The 22794-nt window shown below is 46.6% G+C and overlaps 1 protein-coding gene across 2 annotated transcripts in view; it reads right to left on the bottom strand.

Annotated features, from left to right (window-relative positions):
• Positions 1-22794, bottom strand: part of LOC135902407 (sodium/potassium/calcium exchanger 5-like) — a 37975-nt gene that overhangs the window by 3687 nt on the left and 11494 nt on the right. Inside the window, exons 2-8 of one of the 2 annotated variants that reach the window (XM_065432426.2) lie at positions 18112-18315; positions 16210-16293; positions 15737-15843; positions 13832-13932; positions 10949-11174; positions 6771-6984; positions 3509-3844 (exon numbers count right to left, since the gene is read on the bottom strand). In XM_065432426.2, coding sequence (XP_065288498.1) covers positions 3509-3844; positions 6771-6984; positions 10949-11174; positions 13832-13932; positions 15737-15843; positions 16210-16293; positions 18112-18315 — 1272 coding nt within the window. The remainder of the gene's footprint in view (positions 1-3508; positions 3845-6770; positions 6985-10948; positions 11175-13831; positions 13933-15736; positions 15844-16209; positions 16294-18111; positions 18316-22794) is intronic. The other variant, XM_065432427.2, reaches the window with a different exon arrangement.

Below are 22794 nucleotides of genomic sequence, written 5' to 3'. Positions count from 1 at the left end.
CAAAAACAGAGACTTCAATCATGTTATGAGGGTCGCTAATTTACCCCCATTCCGCCGACATTAACACATTGGGATAGCTTGCCAAGGATAAAAGTAAATCGCATTCCAAAGAATGTGCACCAAGAAAAGAATGGAAAACGGCGGATAAGAAGCATAAATGTATGCAGCAGACAGACGATAAAAATACGTGCTAAGCAGATGCCAGTCATAACGCCGAAAACGACAACAGTGCTAATGGGGCACGACTCGACGCTTGTGAAAAGTTACTTAAGAGTACCAACGCCACAAGACGCAAAATTGGTGGTGATAATGCTCGCCATAACAGAAATGACACGTACGTCTGACACACTTATAATCCGAAGAGACAACCAAGGCACTTGCCGAGACATTCAAAATGATGACCTTCATTTACACCTACGCACAAAGCTCAGCACGTACATGCATGCGCATCCCTTCCTACATTACGTAGACAATGTGTTCCAGCCCATCAGCGATCTAAGAGCACATCAGCGCCTATCCTTTAGCCTGTTGAAGACATGTGCAACGCTAGAGAAGAGCGGAAGATGCAGCGGAAGGAAAGGCTACATATTCTGAAGTCTCGCAGGGAGCCATGAACTTATCTCAACATACAATCCTGCACTCATTCACGGGAGGGCGCCTCAATCATATGAATATCACAAATATACATCACACACACCACATTACACCCATTACGTTAACAGATACCCAGGCTACCCCACTTGTAAACTCTGCGAGGCCTATCCATCAAGTAAACAAACTTTGTGGGAGTGCCCCATCAACTCCATCTTCAGAAAGAGGATACTTTCCAAACTACCACCCAACCAGTGTCCCACAACTGGGAGGGGCGGACTACTTCCCCACGAAAGTTTGAAAACTATGGTGGCCGCTTCTGGTGCAGTACGTCGAGACCTTTCTGAGCCAGAAGGCATGAGTCTACCAGGAGGTCAGGAGTGGGGCTTCGTTTCTTTGGTGGGGAATAATAAACTTTATTTCTCTCTCTCTCTTCCCCTTGACACACTGCATTCCGTATATATAGCTATAGCTCCCCAATGCAGTACTTCTCTGTAAAATACATCATTACAGACTTTGATATCTTCCCAAAGCTGTCTTCTTTACCGTCAAAGTCATGATTGGGACAAGACCTAATTGATGGCTGTCCGTCTTAAACGGCAAGATAGCTGTTTACGCCGAGCTTAGGGACACACTCCAAGTATGCAGTGGTGCTTCTAATGTCCTTTACTATGGACTGATCGCGCGCGCGTGTGTGTGTTTCTAACGTCGCGTCGAGCATGAACTAAAGCGCGAGGAACGAAAGAGTGAATATGATCGATCCATCTCCGAGGTCATAGCATTTGTTCACATTAAAAGGGCCACTCCCAGTCCATACCATGCTTGCCTGCTAGCCGCTATACTAAAGATTGAACCCGATCTGTTTCAAACACCGAAGAGCGTTTTCTTTCTTTCTTAAGGTATCTCGCCAATTTACATTCAGCGCCTCCTACAAAAGTTTCCTCATAGTTGGAGAACTGTGGAATAAGCGAAGTTGAAGGAAACAAGTATTTCACAACGTGGTTTCCCAGCAGAGGTTTTCTACCTTCGCGGTGGTGCACCTTAATGGCGTTCCCTCGTGAGCGAACAAGATTACTGAAAGCTGCTCCCATCAATATCTCTCGAGAGTGCTCACACCATGGGTTCGGTGGCGCGACTGAAACCTGCGCGAGGCCACCCGAGGGCACTTTTTGTTTGCCCTTATTTCCATAGTGAAAAGCATTAGAAGTATATGTTTTGCAGCAGTTCTGCCCTACTTTAATATCCTCCTCTGATGCACATCTGCATTCAGCCACCATTTTTTTTCTCCTTTACCGCTTTTGTGTACACGCTCTCGTGCTTAATATCCTTTTGGCATTTTGGCATAGAAGTATGTTTTCCCAAGATCTCTCATCAACTTCTTGTCCATAACTCTTTGCAAACTAAACTTTCGTCATTGCTAAAGCGCTGTTCAATCAAACGGGAAAGATCGAGAGAAATGACGACAGTTTAAGGCTCTTGCTAAGCTTCGCACCAATATAGACCGAAATCAGCACGTTCAGAGCATAAGGTCACAAGCTCTCCCTGCAGCATGGCGCCGATGTTCATTTTGCGCTTCACCTTATTGGGTTCAAGGCAGGCTCTAGCTTTACGCTTAGGCTAGCTCAATTGTGGATTTTGCTAGAAAATGAATAGGTGTTCGGTGTAAGGGCACCTCCTAAACCCTGTTCCTGCTGCAGGATCTTCGAGAGATTCCCTCCCTGCAGTGTTATCTCAAACGGTAACCAGGTATGCCAAGTTAAAAAAATTAACCTACAGAAACTACGAGACTTCTCTGTTTCTTTAGCAACCATGTAACTATGGCGATAGCCGAGTGGAATACACATTCCCTTTGATAAATAAATGTATTGTGAGCGCCAAGCGTGCACTTTACTATTTACATCTAAATAAGCGTCATCATCGCCTTTCACCTCCGTGTTCACGTTCAGTCACTCGCATGTTCAAAATAGCTTGGTCGCCTTCCGTCTCTCAAGTGGTGGAGATGCGGGGTACGCGGTGACATAAAGGTAGCTCCAGCAAAATCTAAGATGAGGAGTATGCCAGGATAGAGGAGCACACAATCTCTTCACAACGCTGGCATGACATTTTCAATGTGCTGACGCCATATAACAATGTGTAGAGACTTCTCATTACGTGACCTTCTCTGCAGCAAATGTTTCAGGTTTAGTGTTCGTCACGCGAAGAGTGACTGTAGCGCATACCGTTCTAGTGCTTTCAAGATCACCGTCATCGGTGAATCGTGCGCCTTTCATCCCAACTGCCATGGCTGTCGTTTAGCCTTATCAGGCTTAGCTACAAGCGTACTTTCGGGCAGAGGGGTATAGTCGAAGTCATCGGGAGATCGGTCTGCTTAACTGCCTTTGCGGCGATGTAGCGCTGGAGAATCTTGCCAACAATTCGATCCTTTCTCTTCATTTCCTGCATTGCGGACGCTGTCCAATTAATCGACCTACACTGAAATTATATCAATGTCATGTGAAAACGCTGCAGTCATATTCATGTGGAACGGCAGACTGGAACTACGTCAACGTGTTTTCAAAGTGTTCATCAAAAGCGCAGTGCCTATACTTTCACTTGCCTTGTCACTGAAATGAAATAACCTTTTTTTTTTCAAAGCAATTAGCATTCTTGGGGTATTTCACATGCTACAAGGATGTTTGTCTCTAACCATTTTCATCGTCCAGAGGGATCCTCCTCCCTCGCGCTTCCCTCTCTCCCCAAAGGTATGCGTGAGATAGGAGCCCGGCGGCATACATGCCAGATGCATGACGCGTTTTAGTGCTGGTAGTAAGGTGTGCCGCTACAGTGGGCAAAGAGCATACGAGGAGCCAAAGCAGATTCTATAGGGAAATGAGGGGGCCCTCACATTACGCCTTCCATCCGCTTCAATGCCACCCACCGTTTCGCGCCACGATGACACTGGAGAAGACCTCCGGGATGCTGGTTCCCGCAGCCAGGAGAGTGATGCCGGCCACCGAGTCCGGAATGCCGAGGGTGAAGCCGATGATGGTGACCATCCAGACGGTCACGTAAGACACGGCGCCGATCCAAACCACGGATAGCACAAAGGTGAGGGGGAACCACCTGCGTATCGACGGCCGCCTGCAGTCCGGAACCGTGAAGTGCAGCAGGAATCGCGCGGGCCAGAACAGCACCCACAGAATCTGGCTGACCGAGCCCTCGTCAGGCATCGACCACACACTCTCGTGCTCCTCTTGCTCGACGATCTTGCACACTGTCGGGAGAAGGCAAGTAAGGAGCTGGTAGCAAAACATTGGCTTCAGTTTATCCCAACTCTCAAGCAGGAAAAAACATCATTTATGTCTACATCGCCACATTTCTTTCCAGAAGCAGCAGCAACTCTCTCAGTTTGTGAGAGAGTTGGTTCATCTAGACGGTGCACATGACGCAGCGCGAATCACAACCGTGGAACAGGGACACTGCATAGCAGCAGCGCTCGTCCTGAGGTTCATGTTTTTCTTTTCTCGTTAAGTGAGGTTCAACACATCACGCTGTATACACTGCGACATAATTTTTGGAGCGAGTGAGTGGACCAGTCTCGAGCTAATACATGATTTTTGTTCGTTACCACAAGCCAAGGCAAACTACGGAACACTCTCTGTCGCATGTTCGCCCATTTACATTCTTGGTAGTCGACACCTGTTAACTACAAACAATTATCCAGCATGGACACGCTTAAGCGCGAGTTTCCATTGTTGCTTCTGTCTTGCCGAGCTCGTTTATTTTATTTCAGCTGTTCTTTTTTTCTATGGCGCTGTTACTACTGCCTCTTGCTTGTTTCTTTACGCGTTTGTTACCAAGTACTTACAAAAACAAATGACCTTCCTTTGCCACCCGACCATAGGCACCATGATCGGGTAGATACTATAGCTTTCGATATCGGTATTCACAAAAATTTATCGTTTGTGAATGTGAACAAATAAACTAAACTTAGCTAAAACTTCAAGGCTAGCATGCCTTGAGAAAATAAAAGCCGCACCTATAGCGAGAATAAACGCATTTTGCTACAGCAAGAAAAAAGACAGGGTGAACATCGTGCGGTAAGGGCGACGGAGGGTGACTTCGACGAAGCGAGATTGAAGTCACTGCGGTTACCTGCATTACGCGTTCCCCGTCGAGCGCACACTATAGGATGGGAGTAAGCCAATATCTCTCAGCCGACTTCCGACAACAACGGTATTCATCATGTCAGTGCCCATGTCACAATGTAAGACATCAGACTTCAGCGGTTCCTCCGCCTCCGAACTCATATACCGTGACAGCAGCATTCTCCCACAGTGAAAACCACCTTATTATTTCCCGTTGCCTCCTTCTTCCTCAAATAAAGTTCACCCACTACAGGGAACCCAACTAGGACACGGTGGTTATAACGCGCTTTCTAGAGGGGAGGGGTGTGGTTGTATAAAAGCTCATTAATTTGCAGTAAGAATTGGAAAAAAAGACATGTTTTATAATATATTGAACAGTAACATAACTATGTTATAGCACAGAAATAATAGCGCCGATTATGTTAAGAAGTTTTGACTTGCCCTTTGTGATGTACGCAACTTACTTCTTGTGTGACATAGTGATGCATGTTGTATAATGGAATTACACACATGGACCGACCTTGCCATTTTACGACTCCCTCTGTCTGGGGGAGTTGTATTTATTCAGTTAAAATGCATAGCCTTAAGGAACTTTTCTTCGAAGCTGTTTGGAAAAAAAAAAACATTTTTCTGGGCGGTTGGATATTTTCCTATTTGAGTATATTCGATTCAAATAATCTTGGCACACGTGTTTATTTTGGTTTGTTTCGCGTGAAAGAGTCACATTTCTTTGTTTTCATTGTTTAGCCGGACAACGTCCATGCACCTAACTGCCCCACGTGACAGCAGCATACTTGAGACGGCCTTCAAATTTGGTCTCTTTACGTAATTTGTGAATCCGGATTTTCTTTTTTTTTTGTAAATCAATATTTAGGCCGCCGCGGAAGAGCAGGGTAGCACGCGTCTCCGCTTCTATTGCGGCTGCGCATGGAGCGGCCGCGCGCGTCCTACCTTGGAGATTATCTGCGCTGGGCTCGAAGGCTAACCGAACCGAGATAGCTGGTGGCTTCTAGTGCGCTGTGTTCTCGCGCGCCTCGTTGGCGTTGAAGCGAGAGGGAGCATGAAGGGAAATTCGCTCGCCGCTGCTGCCACCCTTCATCACGCCAGGGTTAATAAGGTAGAGTTAATTAAGGCGCTCGAACCCACGACCATTATTGAGAGTCGAACCCACGAACTTTGGTGTAAGGAGAAGTTAAGTAAGGCACAGCTAATTAAGGTAGAGTTAATTAAGGCACTCAAACCCACGACCTTTGGTGTTAAGGCGAAGTTAAGTAAGGCACAGTTAGTTAAGGTAGAGTTAATAAATCATTCAAACCCACGACCATTGTTTAGAGTCGAACACACAACCTTGTGGCATAATGTCTAAGCATCGCACAGTGGTACCAATGCTTTCGCATTCATCCATGTACGGATAAGTGCTCCGTGATTTTTTTTTTTCATCGCACTGTGACAACGGCGACGCTAGGGGGACGAGATTCCTTGACAACGACAGACATCACCGCTATGCGTCATCGACGATGACAAACGTACTCGTCAGCGTAATAGAATGGATGCACGGACAAGGCAAACGCAATTTCTAGCACTTCGCTGCTGTTTCAGTAAACACTCGTTAAGAGTGTCAAATCAAGAAAAATAAATGGGCATGGGCAGGACATGTAATGAGGGAAGATAACCGATGGTCATTAAGGGTTACGGACTGGAATACAAGAAAAGGGAAGCGTAGCAGGGGGCGGCAGAAGGTTAGGTGGGCGGATGAGATTAAGAAGTTTGCAGGGCCAACATGGCCACAATTAGTACATGACCGGGGTAGTTGGAGAAGTATGGGAGAGGCGTTTGCCCTGCAGTGGGCGTAACCAGGCTGATGGTGATTATGAAGAGTGTCGGAAACAATTCCGCGACAAGGGACAGCCGACGACAAAAGAAAGCTGGAACAGAACGCTCCAACGTTTTCTTACAGTGCTGCTTGATGTCTGTTATCTATCGAAAACCGGATCATTTAGCTTGACATATTCATCGACTGGTACGAAAAAAACAGATCCAGGGAAGACGCACCGCTCTCGGTTAGGAGAGCGCTGTCTCGCCGCAGCCGCTCTTGTCCCGCGGACATAGCCGAGTCCCTCCTCGAGCGAGCCGTTGGCACTGCAGGCGCCTCTTCGTCGCCACCTCCAAGCAGCGGCGTTGCTTCCTCGGCGACTGACTTGCGGCTCCCCTTTGGTGGTTTCGGGCCCGCGGTGCCTGGGAACCACCTCTGCCGTAGTGATTCAACCTACGATTTGGAACCGGTAGAATAGTGACCGCGTCAGTGCTCTTGCTAGGTGGTGAACACGTTCTCTGATTCGTCACATAAAACATCCTCGACTTTCCACAGCAGTTCTGTATTGCGGTTCCCTAAGTATAAGGGTAATACGATGACAGGTACTGCAACGACGCAATATACTCAGCCGGACCGCAAGCACGACAAGAAAGTTCCTCCAGCTCTCGTGTGGCTATCTTGTTGAGTTTTCCGCTCTCTGCTTACTATTAAGAGGACTGTCATCTTAAGAGACCCTGCTGCAGCTAAAGGCCTCATTCGGCCCACGTGATAACAATTGTGTGAAGTCAGCTTTCGATCATTTTTGTGCTTTAAACTTTATTTGCTTTCGTTCTATATGATTATATAAACAGACAGACATGGGAGCAAACCCAATCAACACACGCCTCAAGAATGTTACACTGCTTTACGTAGCCCAACCAATTTTCTGGCAGCGCGAACGTCCTCTGCATGCTTACACACTGCATGCTTTTTATAGGATCACATTTGATTGACACTGTAATAACATCTAACGCGGTTTGTGACCACTAAAAATCGTGCAGTCTATACAAACATTCTTTTTTTTATGTTTAGTGTACATCATACATAAAATACACTTTGTAAACATCACGACTATTAAGCTAGCTTTATTCATTATGAAAAACTACCAGTAAATCTCGAAATGACGAACTAGAAACATAATGAAGAGAGCAGGCATTGTCAGTGTAAAGAAGAGGCACACTCAAAGTAGTATCAACATAGGGTCCTTCAAAGCACCCATCTGTAGATGCGGCATGGTATGTTGAGTATTTGACCGTGCATGCATCCCTTATTCCAGAATTCCAAAGTAATTACGTGAGAGGAAAGAACAGGGTCGCAATGAACGCAGTCTTAAAGAGCTGCATGAAATTCCGTGCGCGCAGATAATGTCACTAGACGTCTTTCGAAAATGTAGAACGTGCCATCTTGCTTTACAAGTCTCCTCACATTCGCCGGCTCAGGCCGGACGATTTCTTTTCAGTCAAAACCAGTGCCACTTAGAAAGAAGAGAGATATACGAAATAAAGGAGAAAGGCGGGGATATTAACCAGAAAAAAATTATAATAGCCAACCGGATTTTCCATCCTGATTAGCATCCCTGCATATCTTAGAGCGCAGCGCTTGAGCGCCCGTTCCTGCGTTCAGCTTCGGCTTGCCTCGGCGGCGCTGTACCTCGTAACCGAGCGAACGAGCACAGCGAAAGATGAACGCGGAGCGCAGCGTGAAATGAAAGAAGAGCGCGCAAGGACGAAAGTGGAGGAGGAGGGTACAGTGCAAGCATGAGGCGGAAAGGGTAGGAGGAGCGGAGGGTGAACGGCCTGCGCGTGCGCTGATTTGTCGATGGACACGGCATCCGCCGCCGCGTGTGTGATCTTATCTGCGCTTCCGAGGGAGCGAGGGGAGATTAGGGTGGCTTGAGGTTGGGAGGGCTAACATCAGCCTCTGACGTCACTCCGCAGCACCAGCGTTTGTTACAGGGATCACTGCTCCTGCAAGGGGCGATAGCGAGCGGCTACAAGTAATGCTATGTTCACACTACGGTCGTAACGCGCGTAACAGCTCTTTTGGCGTATCGAACGTAACGGCTGTAAAAAACGTTACGGCAGTTAAGCCGGCACCTTTGTTCACGTTTACTGCTGCTTAAATTACGGCTTTTACAACAGGCCAATCAAATTTGGAGCTGCAGAATGGACGTCACCAGCGGTCCAATATGGCTCCTGCCAACATGCGAGCGCTGGCCGAGATCGAAGAAATTCACGCTCAAAACAAACTTATAGTCATGTATTCAATCGCCCAAAGACGACGAAGGCGACGCAGAAGGGTTTGGGTGCGGCAAGTATTTCTCGACAGGGCCGCGGACGGCGATTTTCACAAACTTTTCGCCAAGCTCCGATTTGGTGACGCTGCGATGTTTCATAACATCATGCGCATGTCGCCCCAGCAGTTCCGCTTCCTTGGAAACCTAATGAGACCACTCATCGAAGTTCGGAGCACGCATCTGCGGCCATCGATTTCCTCGGCGGATAAACCAGATGAACTGAAAACAGTCTCGCAAGGCGCACTGCAAAAATTTTCACGAACACAGCCAATCGTGCGCACGGAATGGCGGAATGGCACTTCCCGCGCCCGGAGCTGTCTGCAGACGGGAGGACGGAAGTGTCGTCACCGGTTGTTGAAAGCCGAAAGCTTATCGGTCATTGGCTGTGTCGCAACGGTCGTAACATAACAGTCGTAAATGTTGCCGACCCTTCAACACTCTCACCCACGATTTTTGCGAGAATTGCGCACGTTGGTACCTTTACGTTCGCAGTCTGAACTAGACGCATATGCTTGTTGCGCTTCCGCTTACGTATGTTACGAAAAATCGGCGCCTTACGAACGTAGTCTGAACATAGCATAAGGCTCGATGTGACGCTCCGTTGGGTGCTGTCGCCGCTGACATTGGCGGCACAATTTCCCCGCGACGAAAGGCCGCTCTCGTCGCTGGTGGAACGAAAGCGGGAGAAGAAAAGCGTTGTGCCGCACAAACCGGGCTGTGAGGCGACGATGGTTACGATATGGCGCCAAAGTAGCGCGCATAGTCTGTATCGAAACTAAGTGCGTACTCACAGCGTGCTCTTCCCAATATAAATCATGTACCTATACAATCATAATAGAATATATTGACGCCCGCAATAAAAACACGTATAGAGCTGCGCTCAAATTTCGCATCAGGGAGTATCGTAATCGTCGGTGGTATTTTTTTTTCTTTCGTATACCTTCTCTTCTCTTTCTAGGTAGTACTGGATTTGAACGAAAGAAAACAAATCGCCCCATTTGTACACAACACGAACACACTGAACAAGTTGTCTTCGCGCCGCGGACATGCTGTCTGCTATTAAAAGGGGCTCTGCAGTACTTTAACTTCACTCGCCTCAAACCAATGATTGCTAAGCAAGATCCGGAAGCAAACCATTGCGGCTTCTTGACGATTCGATCGCTCCAGCTCTTGCAAAGCCATTATCTGATCAGGGACAATTCAGCTGTCCCCCGGGTTTTCAAAATTGTGAAGTCAGTTCGACTGTAGACGTAATCTGCTTAACCCTTTCAGACGTCACTTTATCCCTTCGGCTGAAAACTTGCTTTTACCACATTCTTGCTTCTTCAGTATCACAAGAAGTGTACAGCTGCAGAAAAGAATAAGAATTTTCAGTAGTTTAGTGAGTTCTGTCAAGTTTACAGAATGTGAACTCCATGCAAGAATTCACTACAGGGACATCAAATATGACAAAATAATCTATTTCGTCTTTTGAAAAGCTTGAAAAGCCCTTATACAGCCATTTCAAAGGTATGCCTGGTACATGATATTGTGAAAAACAATGAAAGGAAGGAATCCGCTGCATACAACATGCTGACAGCGGGGGAAAACACCCAACCATCCACCTTCCCATTCATTTTTCTAAAACATTTTCCCCGTCATTCAAAAATTGCAGCACTATTCCAATCATAAGTGTGTAAAGATGTATGCGACACATTTTAAATAGCATTACTTTCATCAGTGCTTTTGCTGTTGATGCACTATCTTGCGGCACACATTTGTGTACACAGCGTCTGAGACGGTTAAACACAAAGTGACACCTATCTACAGCTATAGTCGCTCATTCAACATGCAAATTGGCTAACGCTGCTTAGGTGCAAGTTAGCTGATTAGGTTAGTTAGTTAAATTTATACAGTTTAGTGTGAGTGACCATACATGCAGCACATGGGATTAGCACAGTAAGGGTTAGCACAGCGCCTCGCAGTGACGCAGACCACGGACAGACGGCGGGAATTATAGTTGAGGGACCATCGTATGTGCGAAGAGTAGCCGCAGTGGTCGTCTGCGGCCATGCGAGGTCTTTGCCGTCCTTCGAGACGTGCCTTAATGTGCCAATCGTAGAAGTGGTAATGGTAGATGTCGTCGGCGCAGCTTTCGTCGGGGCAGGGGGTCATACCCGGCCCGATAAGGTCCCCTGCGCATTGGTACACCGCGGCACGAAGCCACAACTCGCGTACCTGAAGCAGCGCGAGATACTCGATCTGCGAGTTGTAGTACAGCACCACGATGTAGGCAGCGAACATGAGGATCAGTATCAAGGCCTCGTACCTGCCAGCAGAGACGGTGAAAGGGAGAGGGTAAAGAAAGCAAAAATACTGATAAGACCGGTGACAATGCCAAGTCAACATGAAAGACTGTGCTGCTTTTTTGTTTTCGTGGTACTGCAATGAACAACTGAAATGAATAAAAGGTACGAGGAAACAGCTTGAAAAGAGCTCTCGGAAGCACTTCCGGGACGAATGTTTTCCAGGAACAAACAGGTGTTCCTACTTGCAACAGCCTAGGCATAAAATGCACTGGGGCGCTGCCAATTTGGCGAAATACTATAACGAAATTGAAGGAAAGTAGACTGAAATGCAGGTGGTATGGTATCATGGGGCATCCTGTGCACACCAGCGCTCTCTATCTAAATACCTTAATTTTATTTTCTAACCTACTCCAGGATGCACACAATCACTTTCTGCTGCACTTTGATATTTCAGTGATACTTAGTGAGTGCCAAGGTATTATGCACTATCCACAGTCTGCGCTATGAAGCGAAGAAAGAGCTGAGACGACGATATGTCTGTTTCTAATGCCATTTTTGTTTCAGCATTAAGAATTTACAGGAGTGTAAAGGCTACCAAAAAGCGTAGTGAACGTACAGTGGTGGTGGTAACAACTTTATTGAGAATCCGGCAAATTCGTGGCCTGGGCCTAGGCCGCCCCCGAGGAGGTCCGGAGATCATGTCTCCTCGCCGCCTCACGGGCTTGCTGGATGGCCCATAGTTGATTTTCGAGGTTTGAGCTGCGCAACACGGCCGTCCATCGCGCCGCAGCTTCATCTGGGGAAACTGCATTTTCTTTGCATTTAACCTCACATTCCCAGAGAATGTGTCTAAGAGATGCGTGAGCCCTGCCGCATAGTTTGCAGTTATCGTCTGAGTAGATGTCCGGATATATCCTCCTGAAATGGACGGGGTTGGGGAATGTATTTGTTTGTAACTGCCTCCAGTCTACCACTTGGGCCCTGTCGAGTTTGGGGTTAGGGGGCGGATAAACACGCCTGGAGTTTTGATAAAATTTTGTAATATCACAGTACCTGTCCATTCTGTCCCTCTCTGTCCAGTTGTTTCAACTATTTGTTAAGCCAATTCATTGACCAGACAATCATAAATTGCACCCACAGAAGAGACGTTTCAATAAAAAAGCAAACTCATAAAAGAAAAAAAGAAAAATGCGTTGAGTAATTGGTATTGAGTGAACTCTTCCTGTGCACACAAAATCGCTGATACGGTGCTGTCGTTGAGTTTTTCCGATATTTCCATCCACTTCTACATTGTATTTTTTTCAAAAATTTTGTTTCGTAATCTGTACCTTATTGTACCAATAAGTTACCGTTCCCACTCATTGCAATTGTCATGAGGCGCTCAGAAAAATTAACTACCAGCTCTGATTGCTAGATGGGACACATGGTCAGCTACAAGCACAAACCTCCTGCCCTTTCCTTCCTCAGGAAAAAAAAAAAGTTTCATAATTTCGCGCCTCAGTAGGATAGCATGGGTGTTGTGCGTCATACAGAAATTATTCTTCCAAAGAGCCAAGTTGCTCAGGTGCGACCGGCTATCCAGCCTTCTGTAATTGAAAGCAATAAACGTCTAACTTCAAACTCTTACCGAGAACAAAGTCCTAGAATTGGAGCGTTTCGCAAACAGGATTCAAGCATAGCATTACCGTCATTGCGTCGTGAATATCGTACTGAATTTATGTGGCCGGTTAGTCCCTCTAGGGGAAACATGCTTTTGCAAGGCGTAACACCTAGCACGACGTTTAGCTAGCGGGTAACATCCTTTGAACGTCACGATTCTGTTTCTTTCCGTTCCACCCACAACAATGCCACGTGAAAATAACACTCACAGCAAGTGCTGTGGCGCATACATTTCATTCAAGACGTTCTGTTCAGCTACTCGAGCTACTTAGCGCGCACTAAAAGTCACATCATACGAACATGAACGATGCGCGAATACGAGATCGTTGTGCCCGATAACCAGTCCTCGATGGGTTCGGCCCATGGCCTGATACTACGCCTGCGAAGTAGGCAATGAAAGCGTTATTGGAATTACACTAGACTGCTCGCGCGGCTTTATTAGAGTCGTATCGTTATGTACATACGCAACCATTTCTTCCCTTCTTTTCATCACTATAGTTTCACAACTCTTTTCCGATCCCCCAGCGCAGTGTAACAGGCCAGAGCGCAAAAGCTCACGCAAACCTCTCTGCTTTTTCGGTAGATGCAATTTCTTTGTCATTGCTAGGCTAATTAGTTAGTTACAGGGGCACTATAGTAGCAGTGCTCATCTTGTACCTGCTATTGTTCTTGCTCAACCTCCATGTCCTTCTGTTTACTGCCCACAGCCCGAAGACAGCGACACGCTGTTCTATAATTTCCTAGTTTTCTCTCCTCCTTACCATTTATCATCATTTATCATCTAGCTGTCCGTTGTCAAAAACGAACAATAATAAGACCTAGCCATTATTATATATGATGTCCAAATTTATGCATCAGTTGCTGATACTTGCTAAACAGTTACCATCTTTACCAATTTGCGTCATAGTAGTTTTTTTTTTTACTTTAATGCAGAACCAAGCGAAGGCCTTGAAAACAAAACATGCATTTTCTTTCATATCAGCCCCATCTGCAGAGTTCAGTTTTAGTGCATACTTGCCATTCAACAATGTTGTTACTGATGACGCCAATGAGAGCCAGCACTGTGATGCCGTACATTAGGCAGTCTCGGGTGATGGGAAACCAGTCGATGGGGACATCCTGCAGTAAAGTGAGTCAAAATCTAACGGTTATTTGCAATCTAACACCATCAAGACTTCCCGCTAAACTGACTGCATCAAGTTAGCCGAGCGAAACTGCGTTTCTGCTCCTAATTCCTGCTCACGATCCCTGCTTGAGTACGGATCCTTCGTTACGCTGGAAGATGCCCACAAATGTGGATACACCAAGCTGAAAAGCTTACAAACTCCGTCAACTATAAAAATTCTTGTATGATAAACAATAATCTTATCAAGTCAGAATGCAAAGATAAAAACTGAGAAATATAGACAGCGAAAGACACGTTGGCACAGAAAAAAAGGTCACAGAAATATTCATTTAAATGGGTTCACCTCTGTTCCGCCTCGCCGTAAGTTTCAAGCCACTGCATACTACATGCGCCAAAGAAATGTCCCTAATCACCAATAGCCGTGCCAGAATTGTGCCTTGCTGGACGCCCAACAAAATATCCGACAGAGCAGAATTGAGCTTATTGGTTGTTTTTTTTTTGTTAGCTTTTACGAGAACTTGCATGCAAGCCCTTAAAAAATTTTGCTGACCTTATCATCCACCGCTTAGCTTTTATGGTGATGGCAGGGAAAAATAAATTAAAATTACATTGAGGGGTATAAGTAAGATTAAGAAGCAGCACAATGGGGCTATGAGACACGCCACGGGAGACGGTCTCCGGATAAATTTTGACCTCCCGGGGTTTTTCAACATTCACCGAAAGCGTGGTAAACGAGTGTTTTGGCCTACCATCTCCACCAGAATGCGACCGCCGTAACCGTCAATCGAAACCGATACCTTGTGCTCATCAGGGCAGCGCCATAGCGCTAGCGAGAAATACTTCCGTGTATTCAACTCCGGTTAATTCAATTATTCGGTTATTTCGGTCCCGACCAAATTAACGCTGGCGCCCATGAATTTCCTTGGGCCCAAACTTGCGTTATTTACACCCTAAAATTTGTCTTCCACAGATAATTGAAATGTAACCAGCCAGCACGCATACGCCAAATTCCTATGGTGATCCCACTACCTAATAGCAACCTCTATGGTGTCGGCGCAGCTTAAGGGACAGGGAATGCGTTCAAAACACGCCATCTCCCGTTTAAAACACCAATTTTAGGCCTGTGATAGGACGATTTTTAAGCAATAACCGTGGCTCACAACGTCTCATTACGGTACTTGCCCGTTTTTAACGCGCGCCTTTACTGTTTCACGAGAACTGGGCCAAAAACTGTCTGTGTGGTGCAATACAATATAAAACTAAAACTGGCCTCTGCAGTGTTTGTATGCCTTGCTGCATAACGGTTGTGTACTAAAGCTAACATTAAAGATAGTGCGGCGAAGCTGGCTTTAGAAAACATGCTACCATTGCGCAAGACAAATTAAACCCTTGCCTCTTTCTTTTCTTCTTCTTTTTTGTTAAAAAATGGGGTACGTGCTAGATTTATCTTTCATTTAAAAGCGTTAATGTAATTGCTAGGTTATATTTTTCAGAAAATGGGGCAAATAATGCCAAATGAATCAGTAATTTGTTATGGCATTTTTTTAGTATCTCGTATTTTAGTTCGCCCGCCGGATAATTCGATCAATTTCGTCTGCCCCTGCAGGGTCGCGTTAACAAAAATCGACTTACAACGATGACAGCAGAAAACGTGATAAGGTTTGCCGTGCGTCGTCCGGCCCACGTCTGTTGCAAAGGCAGCAAACACGTGGCTTCCCATACACAATCGATACAGGTGCCCTTGTAAGGGGAAGTAGAGGGCTGCCCAAAATGTCAAGAGGACAACGGCGCGCTCACGTTTTTCCACACGGCGAGACCTGCAACGCCGGTGACTCCCAGAATGTTGAATACAGCCGAACCAACAATGGTGCCGAGACCGATGTCGCCTTCTGTTATGAAAGAACCTGGGTGTGAAGAGAGGTGGATTGCTTTTGTTAGCTGAAGTGCTTCGGCGCGAGCTTATATTGCATGCTTGCAACAAAGTTACATAGGAAGGACAAGAGCAGAAGCACACGGTTGTCACATATTCGACCGACCTGCTTCATTCAGGTCAGAGGGCAAGTATATGATTTTCAAACATTAGCTGTATTTGGTCCCCTGGCTACCGACTGTCAGATTTCTCATATAGCGTAAATGGTTAACCCTTCACATCTTTTCTGTCGGTGCTCAGTAGCCATGCAGACCTAACGTGAATTGCCGGCGGCCTGGCTAGCCATTCACATTATTCTATGCAAGTGCTATGAACCGGCATGAAAGGCGCACCCGCTTACCTATAATCGATGAGAAAAGTTCCGGTGCCGAAGTACCGACGGCCATAAATGTCGCTCCGGCAACATCGCTTGGAACGTTAAGAGCTGAAAAAGAAATAACACCATGGACGTTTTCACAACCGCGTTTATCATGGCGCCTAAGCTCAATGGTTCTACCACTTGCCCAACAGAGTAAAAATAAGTAGAGGAGCCGATGGAGAGGTTGAAAAGAAAATGCTCGTTTCGGACTGCTCCATTTTACTGCGCTTGAAAAGTAAGACAAACAAAATCACGTGGACGCGACAATATAGCGGCTATTGTAACTTGTTAGAAGATTGAATGAATGAAATACTGGGTGTTCCTTTTGCCATTATTCAGAATTTTTTTTAATCGCCTGTGGCAGATCGCACAACTCTAATCCTAGAACAAGATTACTCGAAGAGACGGACTTAACTTGCGCGAGAAACCAAATGCGTAATTGACCAATTAACAAAACTGCATTCATTATTTTTTCAACTAAATTAATTTATCGCACATTGCAATTTACGAATTGTTGCCGACGAGTTCGCCAGGCGTATCTATTTCTGATTACTTTTATAGGGTGACACCAGTTTGGATATGTTCATTTCCAAAGTGTGCGACTAAAGTGCGTTGGTGTTTAGTAAATTTTGCACTTCAATGCATAAGATGACGTTTTCTGTAAAAGAAGTTAGTGGGACAGCACGCAGGGCATATTTACCGCAAGTTTGAGGGCGCATATCTAGAAACTGGTGCCATCGTCAGAATTCGTTCCGAGTCGATATGCCAGCCTTGCATACTCAACAGCTACAACGCATAAGTTGCAGTTTGCACCATAAGTAATTGTTTAAAAAACTTGAGGGCTCCTTTATTTAATTAGACGATTACGTGTTTTTAGTTTTCATGGAAGTAATGTCTGCCTGTTCGAGTAATCGAGTTCATGGATTAGAATGGTCTTATTTGCAAATGGTGATTTTTTAAAAATTCTGTACCATCTCAAGAACACACTCTATATGTACAACTAACTAACAGAAGTAACCCCCTGCTTAATCTCCAACGCCTTGAGGCCTACGTAGAACAAGGTTGTTCATAGTTAGCGTTCATCTTCTGATTATCGGTGAAGCTTTCCCATTGAGCTCAAGATAGATATTTTAAAATTGGAATAATCTGGTGCACTTCTTTCCATACTCAGTGCAGAAGAAACACAGAGAGAGGGAGAGAGAGAGAGTAATATAGGAAGGCAGGGATGGTAACCAGTCAATAGTCTGGTTGGCTACCCTACGCTGGGGGAAGGGAGAAGGTAACTTGAAGAAAGTGATAGATTTTGAGGATTTTGACTGCTTTAACACCTGTCTTGATGGTCACGATTATGACCATCAAGACAGGTTAAAATTCTGAAGGCGTTTTAGTGTGAACGCTAAAACAGCTGTCGTTTCACCAGGCAAGCTGATGCCCCGTTCCTGTAGTCCTGTGAGAACTCATTTGCTTCGTGAAGCGCCTCTCGCAAGGTTGTTTGCATGACCTGAATTGTTTGTCCCCGTTTACAAATGCAAATGTCGTCTGCATACGTTTAGTGACAGATATTCGGTCAAACCGGTGCTCTTGCTCCTTTTGGAGCCCTCGCTATATACCTACCGAGTTTACCAAGTGGCAAGCGGATGGCAGCACGAAGGCGAATTAATCCACAAGTCAGGACGTGGAACGTTGACTAACCAAACCAAGTGTGCAAAAACACGTAAGACAGACGATGCATTGTGAAAGCGTTGCATCATCGTGTGACCATCAAGCGAGTATCCCCTTTCCCTTTCATGAATCTCTCATCGAGCATTACGTAATAGTTCCAAACAGCATGCACAAAATGTACAAATGAGCGAATATGTGGATAAACAAAAGGAAGTGGCTCACATTCGGCAATTATCTCCAGAGAAGGAACGAAGTAGTCATCGCAGATGTATCCCAGGACACCGCATAGGTAGATGACTATGATGAAATGAATGACCACGCCCCCTTGTCGCCGCTCCTCCTGGGTGAAGAAGTCGCCAGGGAAGTCTTCGATCGAAGGCCGCACGCATTCCGGTCGACCCTTGCTGTCTTGCAGCAGTCGTCGACCTGTGCCGGCAGCGGGCGATCAGAGACGAAAACGTTTAGCATACCGCTACGAAGTCCATCAACTCCTTCCACAGTACTGCATGTAACTCAATGAACAAGATGTTCTTTTTAACTGTAGATACATAGGAAGAGAGAGAGAGAGACAAAGGAAAGACAGGAAGGTTAACCAGAGCTTTGCGCAGAGGCAGTGTCGTAACCCATTAAGTGTGATACATGGGAAGGTAGGCTAAATTACAGCTGTGGCTATAATCAGTAACATTTACTGATCGAAGGTGGCGCGAATGATAGGAGTAGGAAAGAGATCGTACAAAAACAGTAAGAGCAGCTGTATGGTTGTCATACTCTGCAAAGCTGTAGAGAAGTATTATTGATGATGGTTTGGTTCGAAAAAGATTTTTGATCTTGCTTTTATTTTTTTGCGGTCGAATATATTTTATTTATTGCATATTGTGCGAAATGCTTTCAAAACATTCGTGTGCCTGTCATCTTCGAATGTAGTGAGGAGGAAGACGAAGTGATTCTCGTAGAGACCACTATTCCTTCGCGCTGCAGTATTTTCGGCTTTTTCCCGTGTTTTACTGGGAGACGCCGCTCTCATTGCCACGGCAATGGAAGTGGAGTCGGCAGAATGCCGACGCGACGTGAGTGCTTCGTCAGGTAGCGGCCCGAGGAAGAGAAATTGCCCACCGAGTCAAGCTGACAGCGAGGACACTGCGCTGTACTCCTACTCAAGCGATGACGCCTCAGATGACGAAGGCTTCGAAAGAGTGGTACACCGGAAGGCCAAGAGAAGAAACATCAGCGGACGGTCTTCGTCAAGTAAGTCTACCGTCATTCCACAGCGCAGGCCATCGGCGCACACAATTCTTTTTGTGCCGGACGCACCTGCCGACAACCTCAACCGCCTTAATCGACAAGCGATTTCCGTTTCTCTGGAGGCTCTTGTCCCAGGAGAAATCAAAGATATCAGAATTAATACTCGAAAGAACATCCTGGCTATTGACGTCCACAACCGAAGCGCAATCAATGCTTTGATGGTAGTAAAGCTCCTGGGCAACATTAATGTCCACTACCTCATTCCGCAAGACAACGAAACAACGGCCGGTGTTGTTTATGACATTGACACATCCATTAACGACAGTGACCTGCCAATTTTAATCAAACCTGCGACAGATGGTGTTGCCTTACTACAAGCTCGGCGCCTTGGCAAGTCGACCTGTGTAAGGCTCGTGTTTAAAGGTGACTGCCTACCATCACATGTAAAGGTCGGCCACTTTCGTCATGTGGTACGACCTTTCGTACCAAAACCACTTCAGTGCAGAAGGTGTCAAAGAATTGGACATGTGAGTGCTGTCTGCCGAAATACAACGATATGCCCACGATGTTCCGAACACCACGACACCGACACTTGCCGTGCAACAGAGCTCAAGTGCCCAAATTGTCAAGGATCGCACGCTGCATCCTCAAAAGACTGTCCACGCCTAAAGAAAGAGCAGAAAATCTTGAGAAAAATGGCCAGAGACGGATCCTCACACAGAGATGCTTCTGAAGCGATAAGGCGACATCGCTCCCGGAAACGAAAGTCCATGAAACCATCTTCCGGTTCAAGGGAAATGTCTCGTCCGGCAACGCCACCTCCTGTTCCATCTGTCTCGAGTAAGAGCACGAATGTCAACGAAAGAAGTGGCCATGCTTCATCAAGTGATGCGTGGCCGGCACTGCCGAGAACATGCCACGCGCCAGAGCCACAGCAAATGACTCGTCATTTACAGTCAAATGTCACTACAGTTGACCAAATGCAAGACAAGGACTCACAAGTGATTGCCATGCTCAAATCGCTCACGAATGTCATGCGTCTGCTACTGACGAACATGGACACTCCAGCTGCTCGTAGCGCACTGCAAGTATTGGACGCGCTGACTCCAGTACTTGAAAGCATCGCATAGCACCATGGCCCGCCCCTCGCTGCCCTTCCACAAGGAAGTCAAGAAAGCATCTTTACTGCAGTGGAATGCCCGTGGTCTCAAATCAAGAATTTCAGATTTTAGACATTTTGTCTTCGAAAACCGTTTTCCCATCCTTGTAATTTGCGAACCGAACGTGCAGAATGTTATACGTATTTCTGGCTATGAGGCATTCATGTCCTCTACCTGTGGTGATGTAAGCAAGGTAATTGTATATATTATAAGTGATCTGACTTACGTGTTGCACCCAGTTCCGCCTCACGACGACAACCAGTACGTTTGTTTAATCGTGAAATCGAATAAGCTTACGTTCACACTCGTTGCTGTGTACATTGCTCCTTCAAGTGGCTTCGACTCTAAACGACTACACGACGTGCTATCAGCGACACCCGGCCCTACGATTCTCACAGGAGATTTTAATGCTCACCATCCGCTTTGGGGGAGCCTGAAGATGGACTCCAGGGGAAGGCGAATAGCATCCTTTGCCACACAGCACGACCTTTACTGCCTCAACGATGGCAGTCCGACATATTTACGCGGGCCTACCTACAGCAGCTGCCTAGACTTGACCCTGGTTTCTCGGCTTCTTGAAAGAAACGTGCAATGGTTTACAGACATTGAAACACATGGAAGCGACCATATTCCGACGTACCTGAAGATCAAGGGACTATCGAAATACTCCTCCATGACGCTCCGGCGAATTGACTGGTCGGCGTTTCGGTCGCACATGGAGGGAGTATGTCAGCAAGGGAACCCTTCAAGTCCGGAACACGAAATTCAAAAAGCCATGCAAGAGGCTACGCGTAGTTTCCAGCCTTTCCCGAAATATGCTGAATTTGAAGCAGAACTGCAGCGACTACGAGCAATTCGCCGGTGGGGCTGAACGAAGATACAGGAGAACTAAATCTATCCATGATCTCCGAGAGGCAAGGCGGATGCAAAAGAAGATTCAACGTCGCATCGATGCACTACAATCTCAAAGATGGAAACGTTTCTGTGAGTCCTTGGATCCACGTCAGCGATTATCTCAAATATGGAGAACCGTGCGTGGGCTTCGCGTATCACCACAACAGCGTGTCCCTTTCAAAGCCCTCGCTTTGCACCAAGGTCGCAGCGAAATTGACATTGCTGAAGAATTTTGCTCAAGACTTTCCAGCTTGCAGTTCCAACGCGCAATTACACCATGTGCTACTCCTGTGCCACGGGATTCCCACATGGATGCAATTTTTTCGCTGGAGGAGCTTGAAGCGGCACTGGCGACTTGCAGGCGCTCTTCGTCACCTGGCCTGGACGGGGTTACCTATGCGGCGCTCGCCAATCTTGGGCAAACAGCACGACTCATGCTACTAAACCATTACAACGAGTCTTGGCGCAACGGTTTGGTTCCACGTGACTGGAAATGCAGCCGCTTGGTTCCACTTCTCAAACCTGGCAAATCACCGTTAAACTTGTCATCGTACCGCCCCATCGCTCTGGCCAGCTGCATAGGGAAAATAATGGAACGAATGATTTTGACTCGCCTGGAATGGTACCTGGAAAGTTACAACGTGTACCCAGATGCTATGGCTGGCTTCCGGCGTGGGCGCTCATCCATAGATAATGTCATCGATTTGGTTACATTCGTTCAGCATCAAAAACGCCGGAAACGACTCACTGCTGCATTATTCCTAGACATAAAAGGCGCCTATGATAATATAGCACATTATGCCATTATAAATGCTCTTACTGAAGCTGGAATCGGTGGCCGCACTTCTCAGTGGCTGTGCAGTTATTTGACCGACCGGCATTTCTTCGTGATGACCGAGGATGGCGCCACGACGCAACACCAAACATGCCGTGGAGTACCGCAAGGCGGAGTGTTGAGCCCGACGCTTTTCAACCTAGTGCTCGTTGGCCTAGTCCGATCCTTGCCCAACACAGTTCAGGTATCAATATATGCCGACGATATCTGCATTTGGGCGTCTGCCGTAACACGGCTGCAGGTACGAGCACGGCTGCAAAAGGCAGCTACGATAACATCTCTGTACTTGCGAAAACAGAACTTAGAGCTGTCTTCAGAGAAATGCTGCCTTGTTACATTCACTCGGAAGGAAATGAAGCGTTACAGTGTAAAGGTCAATGGGCAAGCAGTAGCAAATGCACGAAAACACCGCTTTTTAGGGGTAATTATTGACCGAGACCTATCATGGAGCCCGCATGTTTCATACCTGAAGAAGAGATTATTGACAATAATACATCTCCTCAAATTTCTCGGCGGAAAGTCATGGGGCACTTCGGTGCGGTCAATGCTGCAGCTGTATAACGCCTTGTTCCTCGGCTTCGCAAGATACAGCCTCCCTGTGATTGGCAACACCTGCAAAACAAACCTGCGTGTACTCCAGGGACTACAAGCTCAGGCCCTAAGGACGTGTCTCGGTCTTCCGAGGTGTGCGTCTACAGCGGCAACGATCGTCATAGCTCGAGATCACCCAATATCAACGTACTTGGCAACCGACGCTCTCAGGGCGCATATTCG

Source organism: Dermacentor albipictus, chromosome 1, assembly GCF_038994185.2.
Source record: "Dermacentor albipictus isolate Rhodes 1998 colony chromosome 1, USDA_Dalb.pri_finalv2, whole genome shotgun sequence".
NCBI lineage: Eukaryota > Metazoa > Arthropoda > Arachnida > Ixodida > Ixodidae > Dermacentor > Dermacentor albipictus.
The sequence above is the reverse complement of the archived record's forward strand: the minus strand, read 5'-3'. Positions and strand labels throughout refer to the sequence as shown.